Raw genomic sequence first — 19188 nt, 5'->3', positions numbered from 1 at the left:
AAGCATGACACCTAGCTTGCTGGGTGTAGGAGGGTTTTAGTTCCGAAAGGGAGGATTCCCCTCCCTTTCCTTTTTTTTTGGAGCCTCCACCCACTGCTTGGTTCACCCACTATATCACATTGGGGAACAGCGTATTCTACTTGTTGACAAGAGTACAGGACAAACATAACTCTCTGGCATTTATTTATTTTGTGTGGGCTAAAGGTATTTGGTAAGAGGGTGGGGAGATACCAAGATGGAGGTGACATAGACCAGCCCTGGGAGACTGAAAGCTCCAACTCTGGAACATTTGTTTGATTGAAGTTTATTGACACAGATAGGCCACACAATAGATTGAAGTCGAAATTACATTAGTTTATAAGCTGATGACCTGAAACTTGATAGACAGGTTGTCTTTGGAAACAAATGGGGGTTTTCGTGCTGGTGACTGGTGGATGCTGTGTATCCAAAATCCCAAGCCATTACAAAGGTACATAGAGAAAGGTACTTGCCAGAGAGGTGCTGAAGAATTGAATTCCAAGTCGGGAATCGACCAAAAGGATAAGCTGAATGCAGTGAATATATTAACAAATACATCGGTTTACAGGATGATTTACATGTTTTGGTCATCAAGCTTGTGCAAGGAGTATGCCTCAAATCTCGCATGTGCCTCTAATTTATACGAGCACAGTTTCACAAAACAATGTCTTGACACCCGCTAATCTGGTGTTTGACATGCCCACAGAACAGGGTTAACACTGAATTGGTCATGTGTGTTATCCCCTCCCCTTCTTTCTATTTTGCATACATATGCAAACATTTGCTGTGACCGTGACACACATCAGAGTTAAGAATTGCTGGAGTGCATACTGGGGTCCATTATAAGATGGGTCTTTCTATATCAGACTACCTGTGTAATTTATATGCTTCATTATGGAGTCGTTATTTGTTAATTCAAGTATGGTGGCAGAGGCAAATTATGTAAAGCACAAAAATGCAACCTCATCCCATGTATCTCTGTTCTCCACCAACTTTGCAAAGACTTTGTAAAATGTGATGACCCAATAATGGGTGGAATAGAAGCAGTTCAGAGTAACTAACCATCATCATCAGTGTTCGCACTGATTTAAGAATGAGCGATGTTACTGTCTATGTGATTCACTCTAAGTTCCACCAACACATGTCACGAGGATGCAGTGCCATAGGAACCGATGGAGCACTCTAGGTCCAAATACGGTTAAATGTGTCTGAACTACATAGGTTCTGCATCAGGGGGCGTGGGGGCCTAGCAGCCGATAATGTTTTTTTAGGTGGGGATACCAACGTGTTCAACAGAGCCAATGTGCTTGGAGTACGTACCAAAGGTTCAAACTGATTCAAGGCCTAACTCATATCAATGTTGTGCTATGTAGATTAACATTTATATACAACATTGCCATGTAACACATGATCATTATTTATTATTGGTAGGTTTTGATATAGCATTTAGCGAGCTTCAAGGATCAGTGGAGCATTTTGCGGGGAGCATTTTTGTAGTAGAAGCATCTCAAACATGAATGGTGTACACAGAAAAGTAGTGCTTGAGTGAATATACTATTTTGTTATAAGACCCGAGGCTACTAATTTACTTTTGCTTCTTGATCCCAGTAGCCAACAGCAAAAAAAGTATCTCCTGAACATTTAGGACAAAACTACAAAGAAAGTCATGACGAACAGAAACCAATGAACAGTCAGCACACCCATAATCATTTTTCAATCAGAAGTCAAGATATATGGCATAAAGTACACCAAACAGCAGAAAGCAAAATATACAGACAGAATTTCGCTCAATTGACTTTTACACAATTAAATTACAAATATTAACATTTTAAGCCACAGGATAATCGCACAAAAAATAGACACTTTTTGGTAAAGTCCTGAAGGAGGAATTTTGGCTAAGCTCTTCCTATACACTAGTATACATTTTGCAATATTTGTTGGAACTTACCCGCAAATCCTTCGCCAAATGGTGAACATGATGGACACTGCGTTTTCTTCTGGTCTTGGCAATATCATCGTGATAAAAATGATACAAGTCTTCTGCAAAGGGAAGCTGAAAGAGGGACAAAATAAATATCAGAATTGTCACACCAGGAGAGCATGCTTTTAAGTCAAACCACCAGGAACAGGTCAGTTTTGTCCGTCGTTGCATATGCATTAATTTATAACATTTATCAGACTGATTGACAACGCCACTAAAAATCATATAAATGTACAATAGATTTTGATATTCTCCTCTAAGAACCAAATATCGATTAAATTAAAGCACAATGTTTGACAGAAATCAACGAGGCTTTCTGACTTTGGCACATTTTGCCTGATTGATGGCCATCACAGCAGACGAACACAATATTGCCCAGAATATGACTTATTTTGTAGACTCTGTTCCCAGTTCAGTAAAAAATACAATATATCATACAGATTCAGAATGCATATGTCACTAGTTAGTATATATTACAAAGAATGACAATGTATAATGCGTTTCTCCTTGCTAATTTATGTCAACCCCCAGCCAGCTCTCTACCTCAAGTTTAACTGCTTTTTTTTTACAGAGAGAAATACAAAGTGGGTGGTTGAAATGTACGAAAAAATGTTGGTCAAATAACTATATAAAAAAGTAATGGTATGGTAGAAAATGCTTTTGAAAAGATATTTTGAAAAACGATGCTCTAACAAAGAATCAAATTCATAGGTAGATTTTTGTGGAGCTGGAAAAAAGAAATTGGCATATAAGTACAATATGCAATTATTCCTGTTTTTGCGCCACTTTGTTAATATGGTATCACAGAAAATGCAATAATCATTTGAGCAATTCTTTCATAATACCACAATGTGGGTGGAGATTTACTAAGATTTTGTACCATGTTTGTGACACAAAAGTGAAGCACATTGGCGCAAAATCATGTTTTCCAATGTACTTTCCACGGTGGTGCATGGGCTTTCCCATGCCACCACCCAGGAGTCTAATGCTAAGTCCAGTTGACGAAGTAAAGTAGATTGGGTTTGGCGTGAGAAAACTGCACTCTTTTCAAGTAGGTGCAAGGAAGGAATGCTTTCATTTCTCTTTCCTTTTCTGACTTTGCCTGTGTGCTGCACTGTACAGCAGGCATACAAAGAGGGAAAAGGTTTGCAGTGAGTCTCAGCTTAGTATTTTGCACTGGAAGGGTTCTCTTCTACTACAAAACCTATGCTAGACTCATGGAGACACCCTTGCACTATTGCACAAAGGTGTCTCTGTGGCGCACGTCAGCTGATTTCAGCGCTGGTGCCAGTGGGAGGGGAGGAGAGTGCCTTATTTTAGTAAATAGGCCGCTCTCCTACTCTCTCCTTTTCACGTAGGGCAGTGCAGCATTTGCAACTGCTGCTTGGCGCTAGGTAAAAAGTTGGTGAATCTTCCCCTAAAGGGTGTAATGTTACTGCTCATACAGTGTACAGTGAGAGAGTGCATTTACCCATGATCTCATACCGACATCCTGTTACATAATCAGACACACAGTGATAAAGCAATAACTTTGTTCCAGGATGACCTTCTCCCAACAAGGTGCAGGGACACTAACCGTGTGGATGGGGAAATGCTGTGAGTGTGTTTGATCTTATCGTGACAGCATTTCAAGGCTGTCTCATTATAACAACTTATATTTGCATAGCTCTAGTGTCTAATGCAATCTGTGACTTAATATTACTTGCATAGTGAGCTCATTTGGTAAGACTCTGCTAAAGGTACACAATAGAGCATTACTCATTACCTCCTTCCATCTCATCTTTATTTGCCAACACTAATTGCGTGGGGGAGCATATATCTCAAGGCTGGGAGGGCTGGGGCAACAAACTGGAAATAAATATCATTTGTCTCTTTGCAGTGAAATAGATTAATGAGCCAGTCCTTTGTTACTGGAAACTGGGTCACAGCTCATCTCATAACCACTCTCCTTTTTGCCAAGGATCTGCTACTGCTTTACATTTTCCAAACAAAGTCTGCAGGTCTTTAACCTAGCCCAGGAGGGCAATGAGACCTCCATTTCGGACACCATTGAGATGGCTTAAATGTAACTGGCGGTTAGTACAGTATGTAAAACCCTGTTAGGCAAAAGTCTGCTTATCATTGTTAAATATTTAAATTGTCTGCAACAGAGATATTGTTTATCCATCACTGCAGTTTCAAAATCTTTATCCCCACCATGTCTAGCTTACTGTATCATATTCCCTCTCTCTCAATACTCATCATAGACACGTGAGTTGAATCTTTCAGAGCCCATACCTTTAATCAACATGGTGAACACTTTCAGCTCAGACGTGGGTCCCTTGCTCACTTTGCCAATGGATGTGGATCGCTTGCTCACATTGCCACTGGATTCAAGCTAGCTTGGCTGATGAGGGGTGTTACCAAGAAACTGGGCCCAGGACTCTTGTTTCCGGTCCAGGGAAGACATGGCTTAGCAGTTCGGGCTGGAGCGTTCCCACTAGGAACAGGATCAAGACTGATTTGCATATGGCTGGGTTTGAACTGGAGTGGCGAAGCGAGCTAAAGAATGATGATGGATTGAACCCAGAGGTAATAGTGATTGGGAGTGAGTGTCTGAAAAGTTTCAGTGCTCTGTCTATCATCTCCTTGTGTTTGCTTAACAAAATATTATGCAGGCATATTATTTTAATACACATTACCTGTGTTATGGGTTAGGCTTAATTATAGGTAAGTAGTAGATGTTATTATTAAGCCCTACCTATTACCACTTCATTGATTTGTTAGTAATAGGGAAGTGAATTTATAATTGTCAATATATTTTCTTAATTTATGGAGTATGTTAGTACCTAGGAAGTACGATCATTTTAAAGAAACGTATCTATTTCTGTGTATTTTCACGGTACCCCATCCTTTTGGAAAAAAAAAATTGTGTAAAAAAAAGAATAATCCAAAACACTGTAGTATACTACATTTGTGAAATACTTTTTAGGGTTTTTTTAAGTACCAAGGTACCACCTTGAAATTACTGCAGTACTCTATGACATTTTTTTAAAGTATATAGAAACTATATATAACTTTCCCTACCTGTTACCACTGCAAATAAGTGGTAATAGGTTGGGAAAGTGATAAAACTTGGTACTTACGTATATCTAAGCCTCTAAGCCCCTAACCCATAACACAGAAAAAGTGTACAATACGGCTGTCTTTAATTTTTGTAAACGCAGTCATTACCCAGAGGCCGGTGTAAAAAAAAAGGTGGTACCATGGGACCGTGGTACTTTAATAATCACACAAGCTTCAAAAGTGAACCTTGAGGCATATTGCAGTACCACAGGTAACGCTTGAGCTAACGTATTGTGATATTGTGAAAAAAATAAAAAATAAACAAGAAAAATGTGGCGTTGGGGTTCTCTGCCCTCATGTATAAGGGCAGGGAAAGAGAGGAAAACTCCTCTCCCAGCAAGTGGGAGCAGTTTGACAGTTCCCGCTTTCTGGGAGCAGAGTGTTTGCTTTTGCTTGGCGGGAGCTGTAAGCCCCTGCCAAGCAAAAGCAAACGGCTATCTCCTGAGGGTGGGCACCTCTGGAGATAGCAGTAGCCAGGGTGTGTCCCCAGGACCATAAATGGCTCCAGGAGGGGAGTTGCATGTCCCCCTCCTTTGTTATTCTAAGGTCTGCCCTGGGAAGATGGTGGTCTCCCTCCTCCCTCTTTGACAAACATACAATTATCACCAGGGAGGTGGTCGGCTAGAGGCCCAAGGGGTCCCGAATGGTCCCCGGTCTAGTTTTCTAATTATAGCCCCGGGGAGGTGGTGGTCCCTGGGGCATAAATAAGCCTTTGGAGGGGGTTTTCCTTTAACTTCTCACAAACTACTGAACAGATTTACACCAAATAACAAAAAGCATGATTTTCGACCCAAAAGGTACCCTACTGACAAATTTGGTGTAATTACGTCCAGCTGTTCAGGCTGCAGACATGTCTAAGGACTCTGTGGGAATTGATATTGGAAATGCACTATTTTTCATCTCCCGATTTTGCTAGGCCCCCACTTGAGAGATAAGAACTTTCCATGAACAACTAGAATTACTGGCACACTTTTTGGGGAAAAATTCATAAAGATTCGTCAAACGGCTTTAAAGTTATAGGCAAGTCAAAAAACGCATATCCTATGGAATCTATGGTTCTAACTAGTACCTACTGGTGAACATGTACAGGGTTTGAAGTGGAAAACAATGCAATTTTGCTACATTTAATTTATTTAATTTTATTTACATTGAGAGACACGTTAGTGAATGATACAAAGACTGAAAAGAACAACATGGCAGACACATCTGTTGGTTTTGTTTAATGCCAAAGGTTTATGTGAACAATGCAGTGTTTGATTGCTCTTTTTTAATCCAACACTAAATCGAAAAGTCATTTCTAAAAAATGTGAACTGGCAAATATATAAAAAAGAAATGCTCAGCAACTGGAGTGCCCAAGATAATGAGGGGCAATTAATCTCAAGGTTCATTAATCCCGTAGTCCATTTGTCTGAATAAAGTGCACTTAAGCAAGAACACCTGTGTCACCTTGAGTACTAATTTTCTTAGATACTTCAGTTCCTTACCAAATTTGTGCTTGTCTGTTTCTGCCGTCTGCTCGCGTATTTTGCTGTTTTTATTTGTTTTGCCCTAAATTTGTGCCTGTTAATTTCTTTGTATCCCCTGTGCCGTGTCCAGTTTCCTTCCTGATTGGCCGCCTACCTCGCCGCCCTCCGCTCTCGCTTCCCGCCACCGACATTGGCCCCGCCCCTTTTTCTCTTCTGTTCCCTCCCCGCTCCCGCCTCCCAGCTGCTCCGCCCACCCGCGCACTTCGCCTTAAATGGCGACCGTGCAGACGCGCAGCGGTCACGCGCAGCGGGCGCGCCGATTGTGCGCCGAAGGCGCGCCAAAGGTAAGCCCGTCTACGCCCGTCCGCGACCGGATCGCGACCAGCGCCAGGACCCCTGGCCCACGAAGACCCCGACCGACCCGCCTGACGTACTCCGCCGCCACCCTCACCGCTCTCAACACCGGCCGATTCCCAGAATGCCATCAAGCCTCTCCACGACGTACCCACGGACCCTTCAGCTGCCACGCCTGCAAGTTCACCTGCATCCGGACCTGCCTCGCACCAGCACCCACCAAGCCGAACACCAGCAGTACCCACCTCAAGTGCATCCTGCTCAACACCCGCTCCGTCCACAGACATGCCATCGAACTCTGGAACCTCCTCGACACCACAGCTCCAGACGTTGCCTTCCTCACGGAGACCTGGATGAACGCCTCTTCAGCTCCCGACATCGCCATCGCCATCCCAGAGGGCTACAAGATCGTCCGGAGGGACCGAAACGCCAACCAGATGGGAGGAGGCATCGCCATCATCCACAGGAGCACCATCCGTCTCACGACCAGCACCGACGACTCCCTGACCACCGCCGAACACCTGCATTTCCAGATCCACACCGACCCGAACACCACCCTCAGAGGCACCCTGATCTACCGACCCCCTGGACCACGCACACAATTCAGCGAGGACATCGCCGACTTCGTCAGCCCACATGCCCTCCCCTCCGCTGACTACATCCTCCTGGGAGACCTCAACTTCCATCTGGAGAACAACAACGACCGCAACACCAGCACCCTGCTCGACAACCTCACCAACCTGGGACTCAAGCAACTGGTGTCCACCCCCACCCACCTCGCCGGACACACACTCGACGCTGTCTTCTCATCCAGCAAGGACATCAACTTCAGCCACACCACAGAGCTTCAATGGACGGACCACAGCTGCGTCCACTTCACCTTCAAGAAAACAACGACCCACCACCACCAGCAACAGACCGCCCGCAGAAGCTGGAACAAGATCACAGCAGACCAGCTCGCCACCTCCCTGAGCCAGCACCCTCCTGCCAGCTCAGCGAACCCCAGCCAGGCCGCCGACAACCTCACGAAGTGGATCAGCAACTGCGCGGACGAACTCGCCCCACTGAGGACCCCGCCCAGCAGACCCGGCAGCAAGAAAGCCCCATGGTTCACCGACGAACTCAAGAGCTCCAAGAAGAACTGCCGAGCCCTCGAGAAAGTCTGGAGAAGGGAACCGACACCGGACAACAGGACCTCCTTCAAACTTGCCACCCGGAAACACCACCAGCTGATCCGCGCCGCCAAGAAAACAGCATTCAAGGACCGGTTGGACAACAACGCACACAACTGCAAGGAACTCTTCAACATCGTCAAAGAGCTTTCCAACCCCAGCGCAGGAAACAACGACATCACCCCATCGCAAGACCTCTGCAACTCCCTGGCTTCATACTTCCACAACAAGATCGCAGACATACACAACAGCTTCAACAACCAACCAACGCACACCATGACCGAACAACCACCCCCCACCACCACCCTCCACGCCTGGACCCCGATCAGCACCGAAGACACCATCCGCACGATGAACTCCATCCACTCCGGATCACCGACCGACCCCTGCCCTCACCACGTCTTCAACAAAGCCGACGCTGTCATCGCACCCCACCTGCGAGACATCATCAACACATCCCTCGACACCACCATCTTCCCCGAGAGCTGGAAACACGCCGAACTCAGCGCCCTACTCAAGAAACCAACAGCGGACCCCACCGACCTCAAGAATTACCGCCCCATCTCGCTCCTCCCGTTTCCAGCCAAAGTCATCGAGAAGACTGTCAACAAGCAGATGGCCGCTTTCCTCGAGACGAACGGATCCCTCGACCCCTCACAGTCCGGCTTCCGAGCCAACCACAGCACCGAGACCGCACTCATCGCCGCCACCGACGACATCCGAGCCCTGATGGACAATGGAGAAACAGCGGCCCTCATCCTCCTAGACCTCTCCGCGGCATTCGACACGGTCTGCCACCGCACCCTAGTACGGCGTCTCAGCAACGTCGGAATCCAGGACAAGGCGCTGGAGTGGATCACCTCCTTCCTCGACGGGAGAACACAGAGAGTCCGCCTACCACCGTACAAGTCAGAGGCCACCGAAGTCATCTGCGGCGTCCCCCAAGGATCATCTCTGAGCCCCACCCTCTTCAACGTCTACATGAGCCCCCTCGCGGCCATCGTACGCAAACACAACCTCAGCATAATCTCCTACGCCGACGACACCCAGCTGATCCTCTCCCTGACCAACGACCCCGCCGCCGCCAGAGCCAACCTGCACGAAGGGATGAAAGAGGTAGCCGAGTGGATGACGACCAGCCGCCTGAAACTGAACTCGGACAAGACGGAGGTCCTCATCCTGGGCTCCTCTCCCTCCGCCTGGGACGACTCCTGGTGGCCTCCCGCCCTGGGCACCGCACCCAAACCGACAGACCATGCACGCAACCTGGGCTTCATCCTGGACTCCTCCCTCTCCATGACCAGGCAAGTCAACAACGTCTCCTCGGCATGCTTCAACATCCTACGCATGCTACGGAAGATCTTCTGGTGGATCCCCACCGAGACCAGGAAGACCGTCACCCAGGCCCTCGTCACCAGCCGACTGGACTACGGCAACGCCCTCTACGCCGGGACCACCGCCAAGCTCCAGAAGAGACTCCAGCGGATCCAGAACGCCTCAGCCAGACTCATCCTCGACATCCCACGAACCAGCCACATCTCCGGACATCTGCGAGACCTTCACTGGCTCCCCGTCAACAAAAGAATCACCTTCCGCCTCCTCACCCACGCACACAAAGCCCTACACGACCAAGGCCCGAGCTACCTCAACAGCCGAGTCAACTTCTACGCTCCCAAACGCCACCTCCGATCAGCCAACCACGCCCTCGCCGCCGTCCCCCGCATCCGAAGAGCGACTACAGGAGGAAGGTCCTTCTCCCACCTGGCCGCCAAGACCTGGAACTCCCTCCCGACCGACCTGCGCCTGACCCAAGACCACCTCTCCTTCAGGAAGAAGCTGAAGACCTGGCTGTTCGAGCAGTAGCGGCTCCCCCCCCCCCAGCGCCTTGAGACCCCACGGGTATGTAGCGCGCTTTATAAGTGTCACTGATTGATTGATTGATTGAGTGTAATCAAAAGCAATGGATCTATTAGGATTGCTGCACTTTCAACTTGCTTTTTAACTTGACACAAGAACGGCTGTTGTAGTAGAAAAGCATGAAACATGAAGTGTGATCATGCTTATGTTGAAAAGATGGCTGCAATTAGGAAAGAAACTTAGCAAAAATAATGGACAATGAGCCGAATTTAAATGTTGGCACAGATGGAACTCGGTCTCAGGGGTGACTGTGTTCTCTCAACGCCAAAATAGTGGTCCAGTAGTCTGTTTAAATGTGAGCGGACCATAGTTTGATCAAGGCAGTTACTACTCTTTCACCATGTGGCCAAACTTCTCAGACGGAGCAAGGGCCGTCAGAGAATTGGCTATCTGTCCTTCCAATCAATTAGGATGGGTGGACATGTAGCCAATTTTTACTTTCCTTCACCGCCAGGCAACCCCGGGCAGTAAGGGACAGTAGAAAATACTAAATGCCCCCCTCTCCATGGGAGATGATGGCGGTTCCTGCCAATGCTTCAGAAGTGACTGCCTGCTGGGAGATCATTTCTAAATTTGGTGGGTGGCATCTCCATCAGAGAGATGGAGTATTTTACTCTGCCACCTTGGAAGAGAAATGGGCTGCCCACCAACAATTAAATTAGACCCTATGTCTGTCAAGACTTGTAAATGAAGTGGCAAAAACTTACCATCTTTTATCTAGTTGGCTGGTATTAAACATGTTTAGAATGGAAAGCCATCTGTAAGGACTTTTTGGTACACAGAATACTTCGGGGAGATAAACACATGCCATGTTTTCGGAAAAAGGAGAAGTATTAGTGTAAATATTAAGAGCAAAGGAGGTCCACAAACAGCCACAGATTAGGACGTTTCTACATTCCGCATATTGCTACTTAGATAGAGACAATTTGGACATAGTTAGGTCCAAAGACGTGAGACAATCTGTGGGAATATAAGGAGATAGATATTATTTAAGAAAGGAAGAAGAAGAGCAAAACATGCATCAAACGTCAGATTATTTACCTTAAAACTCATCCTGGCCTGTGTTGGTAGTCAGTGAAGCTGGTGCAGTAAAGGTTCATCATGAGTGTGCCTTAGAGCCCCAAGAATCAGTCTGAATGCAACTTTCTGGATGATTTGTAGACTAGCCTTAATTGTGAAAATAAAGTGAACTGCAGTATTCGAAGTGATAGATGATGATGACTGAGACCACAAGACCTTTTTCTGCCAACAGTATAAAAACAGCTGAACTTTTTGTACCCATTTAAGATGATAATGACATAAGAAGATGCCCGAAGAGATCAGTGTAAAAAGCTAGTTCTTTCTCCCAGCAGATAACATGATTTCTAACTACCTTACAGTAAAGGGGCAAAGAATTATGCTAGTAGACCAAAATCAGTTTCACAAGGAGGGAGGACAACTAACAACTAAAACCTGTTTTATCACAATATAATTTAAAATCATTTGCCACTCATCCACTCCCAAACTGGCCAAGCTAAAGTTGAAAACTATCTGCCAACAACTACTCACCACTTAAATGGGGAACAAAGGGAGTTTTTTCGCCATATGTTTAAAATTCAAACCAATGGGAGTGGATGAGTTTGTCATTTAGTCAAAAAAATTACAAATAGAGAAATGAAGCTGATATCTGTGGAACACCAGAGTTCAGAGGAAGAGAAGCAGAAGTGGAAAGGACACTTAGGCTATAGCTAGAGTGGAAGGAGTGTATACATTATATCATTGGTCCCCCAAAGCCAATATCATGGTGTCTGAAAATGAGGATATAGGTTGCTGATTCAGCCCCAAACCTATCTGTCATATCATTTAAGACCTTTGATTAGGAATACATTCATGCTCTTAAGATTGGGAAGATATCCGGCAAAAGATGGAACTCCAAAATGGGAGAACAAATGGTCATCAAGTATTTGCAGGCTTTGTGGGCTGAGTGAGGAAACCTTTATGCATGTAATAACTTTATGCCCAGCCCTTTCAGGTGCTCGGAAGCCTACTCTTAAACCGATTTTTAACGAACTGGGAATTAGAACATGCAGGAATGCAATTGTTGCCTGTTTAAGTGGGGGCAAAATTAAACTTATTCATCTTTTTGTTAAGTTCATTAATATTGCGGAAAAGACATTTTAAAAAGTAGATGGTTTTATCAAATTAATTCTGTGGTAAATTAATTTAGAAAAAAACTGATTTGGCTATAAGGCTTTTAAAAAAAATTATATATTGAATTTTTTAATGGAGACTGTTTTAGTTACTTTATAATTGCATAGTAGAGTATTGCCCTATTACAGTGGATGCTATTTTAAAGCATTGCTTGTGTCATTTTATTTCTTTTATTAGAATTTTAAAATAATGTTCACATGCACATTGCACCTTATTACTGCTTGTGAATGGATAATAGAAAAACAATTGCAATTATAATACCTGCTGCTAATACACGTCATTTTAGTTAGATGCTGCTAAAATAGTATTTGCTGCTAGCATAAGGCACCTTAGTAAGCACAATGCACTTTAATTATTCCTATGTAAGTTTTTAAATATTTTGTTAAAATGACATTCATTAACTCATAATCAGTGGATCTTTCAGAGGATGTTAAAAAGCTCTGTGTATATCTGTTTTTTAAGCCTTTCTTGTTTGTAATGATTTTAATTAATCAACAAATAAAATGACTACTGTTTCAGCTGCCATCCAAGGCTTATTGAAGGTTGTCTACTATTGCAAATCCAGCTTGATGATCCTCAGTGCTAGCAGGGTGCTCTAGAATCGCTGATCTATAGAACAATATATACCACTAGCTTATAGCAACAGCAGCAAGAGTAGGGAGTCTGGAAAGTAATTGGATATATTAGAGAGTTCTATTCGTATTTTAATACCAGGGCTACAACTGCTTTCTCAAATAAAAAGGTTAATTTCATTATAAGAGAAAACATTTTAGAATGCCACTTTGAAGATGCTATAGACTAACATTATAATGCAAAGAAGAAGTGTATGGATCCGCGTAGGAAGTCCCCATAATGATTCCTTGTTATGAGTTTTTTCACTTCACACACTGTTATCCACAATTGTGGAGGATAATTTAAGAGCCAGCAGCAGCACGCACTCGTCCTGATGAAAGCCGCAGCACCTCTAGTTAGGGTCAACTGGCTGAGATATGTAGACCTATTAGTTTACACCAACTCACAGGTATATGCTTCTCCTACTAGTGTTAACGTGTTAATAACGGTAGACTGCATACCTGGTAGCTAGCTTTAACGCACTCTTGTCACATACAACACCTTTTTTGCGCTGCGTACCTCACCCAACCCAGTTTAGTACTGTTCATTGTTGGATTTAGTATATCCTACTACTAGGAAACAAAAATATGCCTGGGCTCCTCCCGCTCAGAGAAGGGGTTGTAGCCCATGGCAGGACTAGGTTTTCCCGTCACAAGAAGAATCCCTATGATGAAGCATGCCCGCTGTGGTGGGTGAGGGATTTCGTCCCCAGAAAGGATTCCTTCCAGGTATATATCAGGCCCATTCTGGATGATCTATACCGTTCTTATTTTTTTTGCTCAGACCCGAGGGTCCCATATTGTGACCTGGTTTTATCAAGACAGAAATACTTCTGTATGTACCACCAATATCCATGGTTAAGACAAATAGGATAATATCGATGGAATGGAAACTAGAGTGGGGCATGTGACAGGAGTGTCTCTTATCCCTGGGATTGCTCGCGCTGACCATAGAAACTATAGCATGTCAACTCAGTAGAAGTATATGTTTGCAACACTTGGTATCATTGATTCAGACAACCTATTTATATATTTGCCAGACCCAACTGCCTCCATGTCACACTTACCGAGAATACTGGAGGGATTTGGTGCACAATATAGTCTATGTATAAATAAGCAAAGGTTGTATGTGTTCCGGTTGCTTTGCCTGACTTCCTTCAAGGACACTTCCATTAATGGATATACCATGAAACAGGGTCATTTCGATATTTAGGGATCATGGTGTCTCACACAGAGCGTAATTTGTACAAATTAAACAGTGGCAAAAAACGGATGCGCGCATGCAGAGGTCATTGGAACTTTGGTTTCACTACCTTTGTCAAAGTCAGGGTGCATTGCTACATTTTAAAATGGTGGTGATGCCCAGATGTTTATAGTTATTGCTGTGTGCAATGTATGGGATCCATCGGGGATTTTTTGACAGCTGAGATACATGGTGAATTCCTAAATCTGGGGTAAGAAAAACAGCAGAGTCTGAATGGACATTTTAACAGGAACTATGAGGAAGTAAGTTTGAGAGTACAAGACCTCGAGGCAAATTAGGTTGCAGCACAAATATAGTTTGTGGCTGGGCATGGTTCGGCCCGAATTCGAGCATAGGCAAGGAGCTTTGGGTGGGGCATTCTGGAATGAAACCCTGACAGCGTGTTTCTCACTCTAAATCCAAGCTAGAATTGACTGTTCTTCGACTGGTGAGGGATATTTTAGGAGTTTGGAGGTTGGCCCACACTATATAGTATAAAATGATTCCATGCAGACGAGATCTGTCTCTGTGGCATCTATCTGAATTTGCAAAGCTTAACGCAGATATGGATATGTTGAGATATAGGATGGGGGCATTCTTCACAGCAGGGGACCTACTTGAACTGGGTGACATGGATTCACTAGTAGGAACAATGGTTACATTCAATATAGATAGGGGGCAGTACCATTATTTTTATGCTCTGTACTAGATGGTGACACAAATATGGGGAGATATTCAACACACCCCGCGAGAGTCAAGCATGCTAAGTCTGCTGATAGGAGAGAACACGAGTGAGGATGCATCGCCAGACTCTATATCGCTCTCGGTGAAGGCACACCCATGAAAGAGCTAAGGACAGGGAAAAATAGGGAACTGATTGCGGGGACAATACACAAACAAACAGTATGGCGGGAGGTCTTTCACTTATTCAAAGGCATCTGGTAACACAAGGTTTCACCTCCTGCAGTTTATCATTGCACACAGAACTTATGTAGTACGCCAATGCACATTGCTGAGCACTGAGGGCGGGTGATCGCTAGATATGCAAGCCATGTTCAGATTATAATACAGATGTTTCACACAGATGTGTCTATTAGGTATAATTTCAACCAGTGCAAAAATCAAAACAAAAAAAGATTTGCACAACTTACCTTGTTGCTAGCTAAAAGACGTATTGAAATATACTGGTTAACTCCCAAGAAGCCAGCTCAAGAGCACTGGATTGGGGATGTTTCTGAATGGACTCCGGCAGAAGAAATTTGTTTGACGCTGGTTAGAAATAATGATAAAGTGCAAGAAGATCATGAGGTTTGGAAGTCGCTATCTAGGGACCAAATCTATCTATCAGATGCCGGACCCTTATGATCATTTCCATCTGAACCATATAACATATGTGAGATCAAACATATAGCCACCTTGAACTAAGATCAGAAATAACTGATGTGTGAGCAATGTATGGAATGCTTGTGAAGATGTTTGTCACAAAAATATGCCTAAAATATATATATAAAAAATCAGAACATGCCATGCTCAAAACACAAATGAAACAAAGAAAATAGTTATCAAGTGAACGACATGGAAGCGGCAGTAATTTTGGTGTGTATTGTGTGCACTGGTCACCATAAATGGCGAATTTCAGACATTTGAACTTGAACCATAACTCAGTTTTTGACTGCTTTTCTTTCTGTGAATGTAATTGTTTTTTGATGCTGTTTTAATTTTCTAAGACCTGCATTGCGCGTCCTTTGGCTGTGGGCAGTGGGTTGAGTCAAAGGCTGGTCAGGGGCAGGCACTGTGCCAATATCCAAGCCAGCACATGGGCTTTGGGGATGAGCAGTGGGGAGCTGATCACAGGTTCTGGCCCATGCAGGGTGCATGATAGAACAAGAGAGAGAGAGAAATATAAAAGGTGTGATAAAGGGCGAAGAGAAATAGTTCAGGAAGAGTGTGAGAGAAAGAAAGATATAAAAGAAGAATGAGAAAGAACTGAAGGGGGCAGAGAAAGGCAAAAGAAACAGGCGGGGTAACAAGACTTCCCCAGTGGCAACCATTCAGACCCTCATTACAAGTACTGCATATTTTTGTGCAGTGATACTGGGCAGGCTGAATCTCTGATTCTGTTTGGTATTGCACCAAAATCTGGAAATTATAAGGTTGTCCCTGAATGGGAATGGACTACACATACCCAGGAATCTAATATCCTTTTCTTTGTGTTTACCTAGGTTCAGGGAGCAATCCACTAAGATGTCAGCTGGAGGGCCAGTAAGTATCGGGGCATGGAAGGGATCAGGTGCTCTGAACAGAGCTATTTAGGAGGTAGCATTGACCGGTCTCCCCATTTTGTTCTCTGGATGTGAGGAGGCCACAAGGTTCTTCCCAGCCCTGGGCTCTCACTGACCAAGGTCTGTCCAACTTCGGGGCCGGGAGGTTGCACTCAGACACAGATTCTCCTTTTATCCTGCACTGTCCTAAATATGGGGAGGGGGACAAGGGGGGTCACTGGGGAACCATTTTAGGCTGTCCCCATTGTACTTCATTGACCGGGTGGGGGTTGTGCTGTGTTCCCTTTTCGTCTACTGCCCTCGATCCCTGGGCTGCAGCAGTTTCACTGGGTGTGCAGCTGCATGTGGTAAAGGCAGGTCTGTTCTCTCCATGCACACAATAATTGGCTGTGGAGCATGCGAACCTGGGATTACCAGGTCTCAAATTTGCAAACCCAGTAATTCCAGGCTGGAGGAACTGGACAGCCTATAATGGGATTGATACAATGCCATACAGAATTAGTGCTCCGTGGAACATGGCCACTCAAAATGAGGGCCTCAGAAGACCATCAGGAGCTACACGCCCACAGAGAAGGTCAGCCAACGAGACTATATGGGGTTATTTAAATGTTTACACATTTGGAGTATAGGCAGTCAATATTTTTGTATTCTATATTTTTTCCTTAATATTTTTTCTTCTATATTATTTTCCTCAATATTCTGTCAGTGAACCAAAATCAACATTATTCGAAAGAAAATAACGCCACAGATAGCAGTCAGTGGAGGAGACATACAAGGGGTAAATAGCATACCAGACGTGGATTCAGTGAAAACATTCAGCCCTCTCCAGTAAATTCTTCTTCTCAGCCAATTGCAAAACAAACACCCTGCACCTCCAGTCAACTGAGCTGGAAACAATTGAACCTGCAAAGGTCAAGCTATGCCAACCACCTTTGCACACGAAATGCATACAACTCTATTAGAGAAACACAATAGAAGCACACAGTACTGCTCTACTTTGCAGGCTCAATCATAGCAAGCAAAAGGACTAAATGTCTCACTCCAGGCTGCCTTGTAACATTCAACCAGGAACACTGTTGTGGAAAACTAACAGTAGGGGCGCCCTTCTAAGGTCTCATCGGAACATGGTGTAATCCACTTAGCATGTCTTCAAAAAAGAAGTAGCAGCAATGGTTATTCTGTACTCTGTATTCGAAAAGCACAGAATTATTTTATCATTTGTCCAACTGCCCAGCCTATATGATGTTTTGCTGTCAATTCTAAAATGTAAAAATAATGTTTTTATCTTGCACTTGTCTGCTAAATTCATACCGTTTTACTGATGGATTGTATCAACACACTTAGATTGTGAACTAATGTCATAGATTATTTTTCTGCTTATATACTCTGGTTACTTACTGGTGATCTTTATTACTCTGAGCCTAGGTCTTCCCCCATCACAGCCCTTACAAAGGTGAAGGTGTCTTTTGATTTGGAATGAGAAATCCTAACTTATAGTGAAGTCAGATTTTAAATTACAATTTTGAAAATGCCACTTTTAAACAATTAGGGTAACAAGGAAGGTTCGGGTCCTATCACTGACTGGCTTGGACCACTCCAATGTGACAAACAGATAAAGGAGCCAATCAGGTTTTACTTCTTTCAAAATTAGAGACACTCAGCCAACATGTCCTGAGCAGTCAGGAATTTATTTTCAGTTTTTTTCTTTTTTGGGAGTTTGTGATATATTTACTTTTTTTGTATCGAATAAAAAGACAAATTGTCAAACAATAAAGAATACATTCAAAAGACAAATGTGCACAATATATACATGTATTCAAATATGTACAACATCAATATTCAATTTGCAAAAGCACCAGAAACACATTACAAGAAAATAAATGAATTACATTAATAAAATGCCTAACATTCAATATTTAGAATAGGCACTAGTCCTTCAAATAATAGAACACAAGACGGGCGGACAACATAGTTCGTTGAGAGTGCCTGCTAGTCTTGTTAAGCCAGGGATTGGATGTTTATAAGGTTGCACTACTAGGGACAGAGAGGATGGTATTATTTATGTCCCAGGTGGCACCCTTCCTCTTTACCCCTGGCTCAAGGTCAACGCGTTTCGAACCACACAGCGAACACATATTTGAACACATGTATATATTGTGCACATTTGTCTTTTGAATGTATTCTTTATTGTTTGACAAATTGTCTTTTTCTTCGATACAAAAAAGTAAATATATCACAAACTCAAAAAAAAGAAAAAAAAAGAAAATAAATTCCTGACCGCTCAGGACATGTTGGCTGAGTGTCTCTAATTTTGAAAGAAGTAAAACCTGATTGGCTCCTTTATCTGTTTTAAGCAATTGGCATGTTCTTGCCTTAGCGATTTGGTGCCAAAAGCCTGTCAGTGCCAAAAGCCTGTCTCTGAGTCATATGACTGGGAGTAGCTGACATTTGAGATTTGTGTATTTCTCCTCTCCCAGACAGCCACGTTCAATAGGGAGCTTAGGTGTGACTGAATAGGCCATCACTGGCAGTATGGAAGGGAGTAGCTGGACCCAGTCCACACTGTGCTTTTACGAGAAGCTTGTGCAGATGTTTTCCTGTCATCCACAGGATTCAAGTTTGCTATCTAACTCATCTGCAAAGATTGCTTAGGTGGCGGAAATGGTCCTCTTGTGCATGCTCCTATTATAGGCCGAGTGAGGCAGGAAGACCCTATAGAAAAAGTATTATGTACTTCACGTAGGCCTGGGGGTCAGACATTCAGGGGGTTTCTGATTGGGGTATTTCGTGAACCTGACAACTTGCTGCCTGCATACTCCCATCCCATTCCTTTAATCCTAGCACCCAG

General features: G+C 43.9%; 1 protein-coding gene across 1 annotated transcript in view; it reads right to left on the bottom strand.

Annotated features, from left to right (window-relative positions):
• The window catches only part of PCSK2 (proprotein convertase subtilisin/kexin type 2), an 838444-nt gene that overhangs the window by 656875 nt on the left and 162381 nt on the right, over positions 1 to 19188 (bottom strand). Inside the window, exon 2 of the mRNA XM_086927732.1 lies at positions 1967 to 2071. Within this exon, the coding sequence (XP_086783858.1) occupies positions 1967 to 2071 (105 nt within the window). The remainder of the gene's footprint in view (positions 1 to 1966; positions 2072 to 19188) is intronic.

The sequence above is a fragment of the Lissotriton vulgaris genome, chromosome 6, assembly GCF_964263255.1.
Source record: "Lissotriton vulgaris chromosome 6, aLisVul1.2, whole genome shotgun sequence".
NCBI classification, from domain to species: domain Eukaryota; kingdom Metazoa; phylum Chordata; class Amphibia; order Caudata; family Salamandridae; genus Lissotriton; species Lissotriton vulgaris.
Note: the sequence above shows the minus strand (reverse complement) of the source record. Positions and strands in the feature narration are given on the sequence as shown.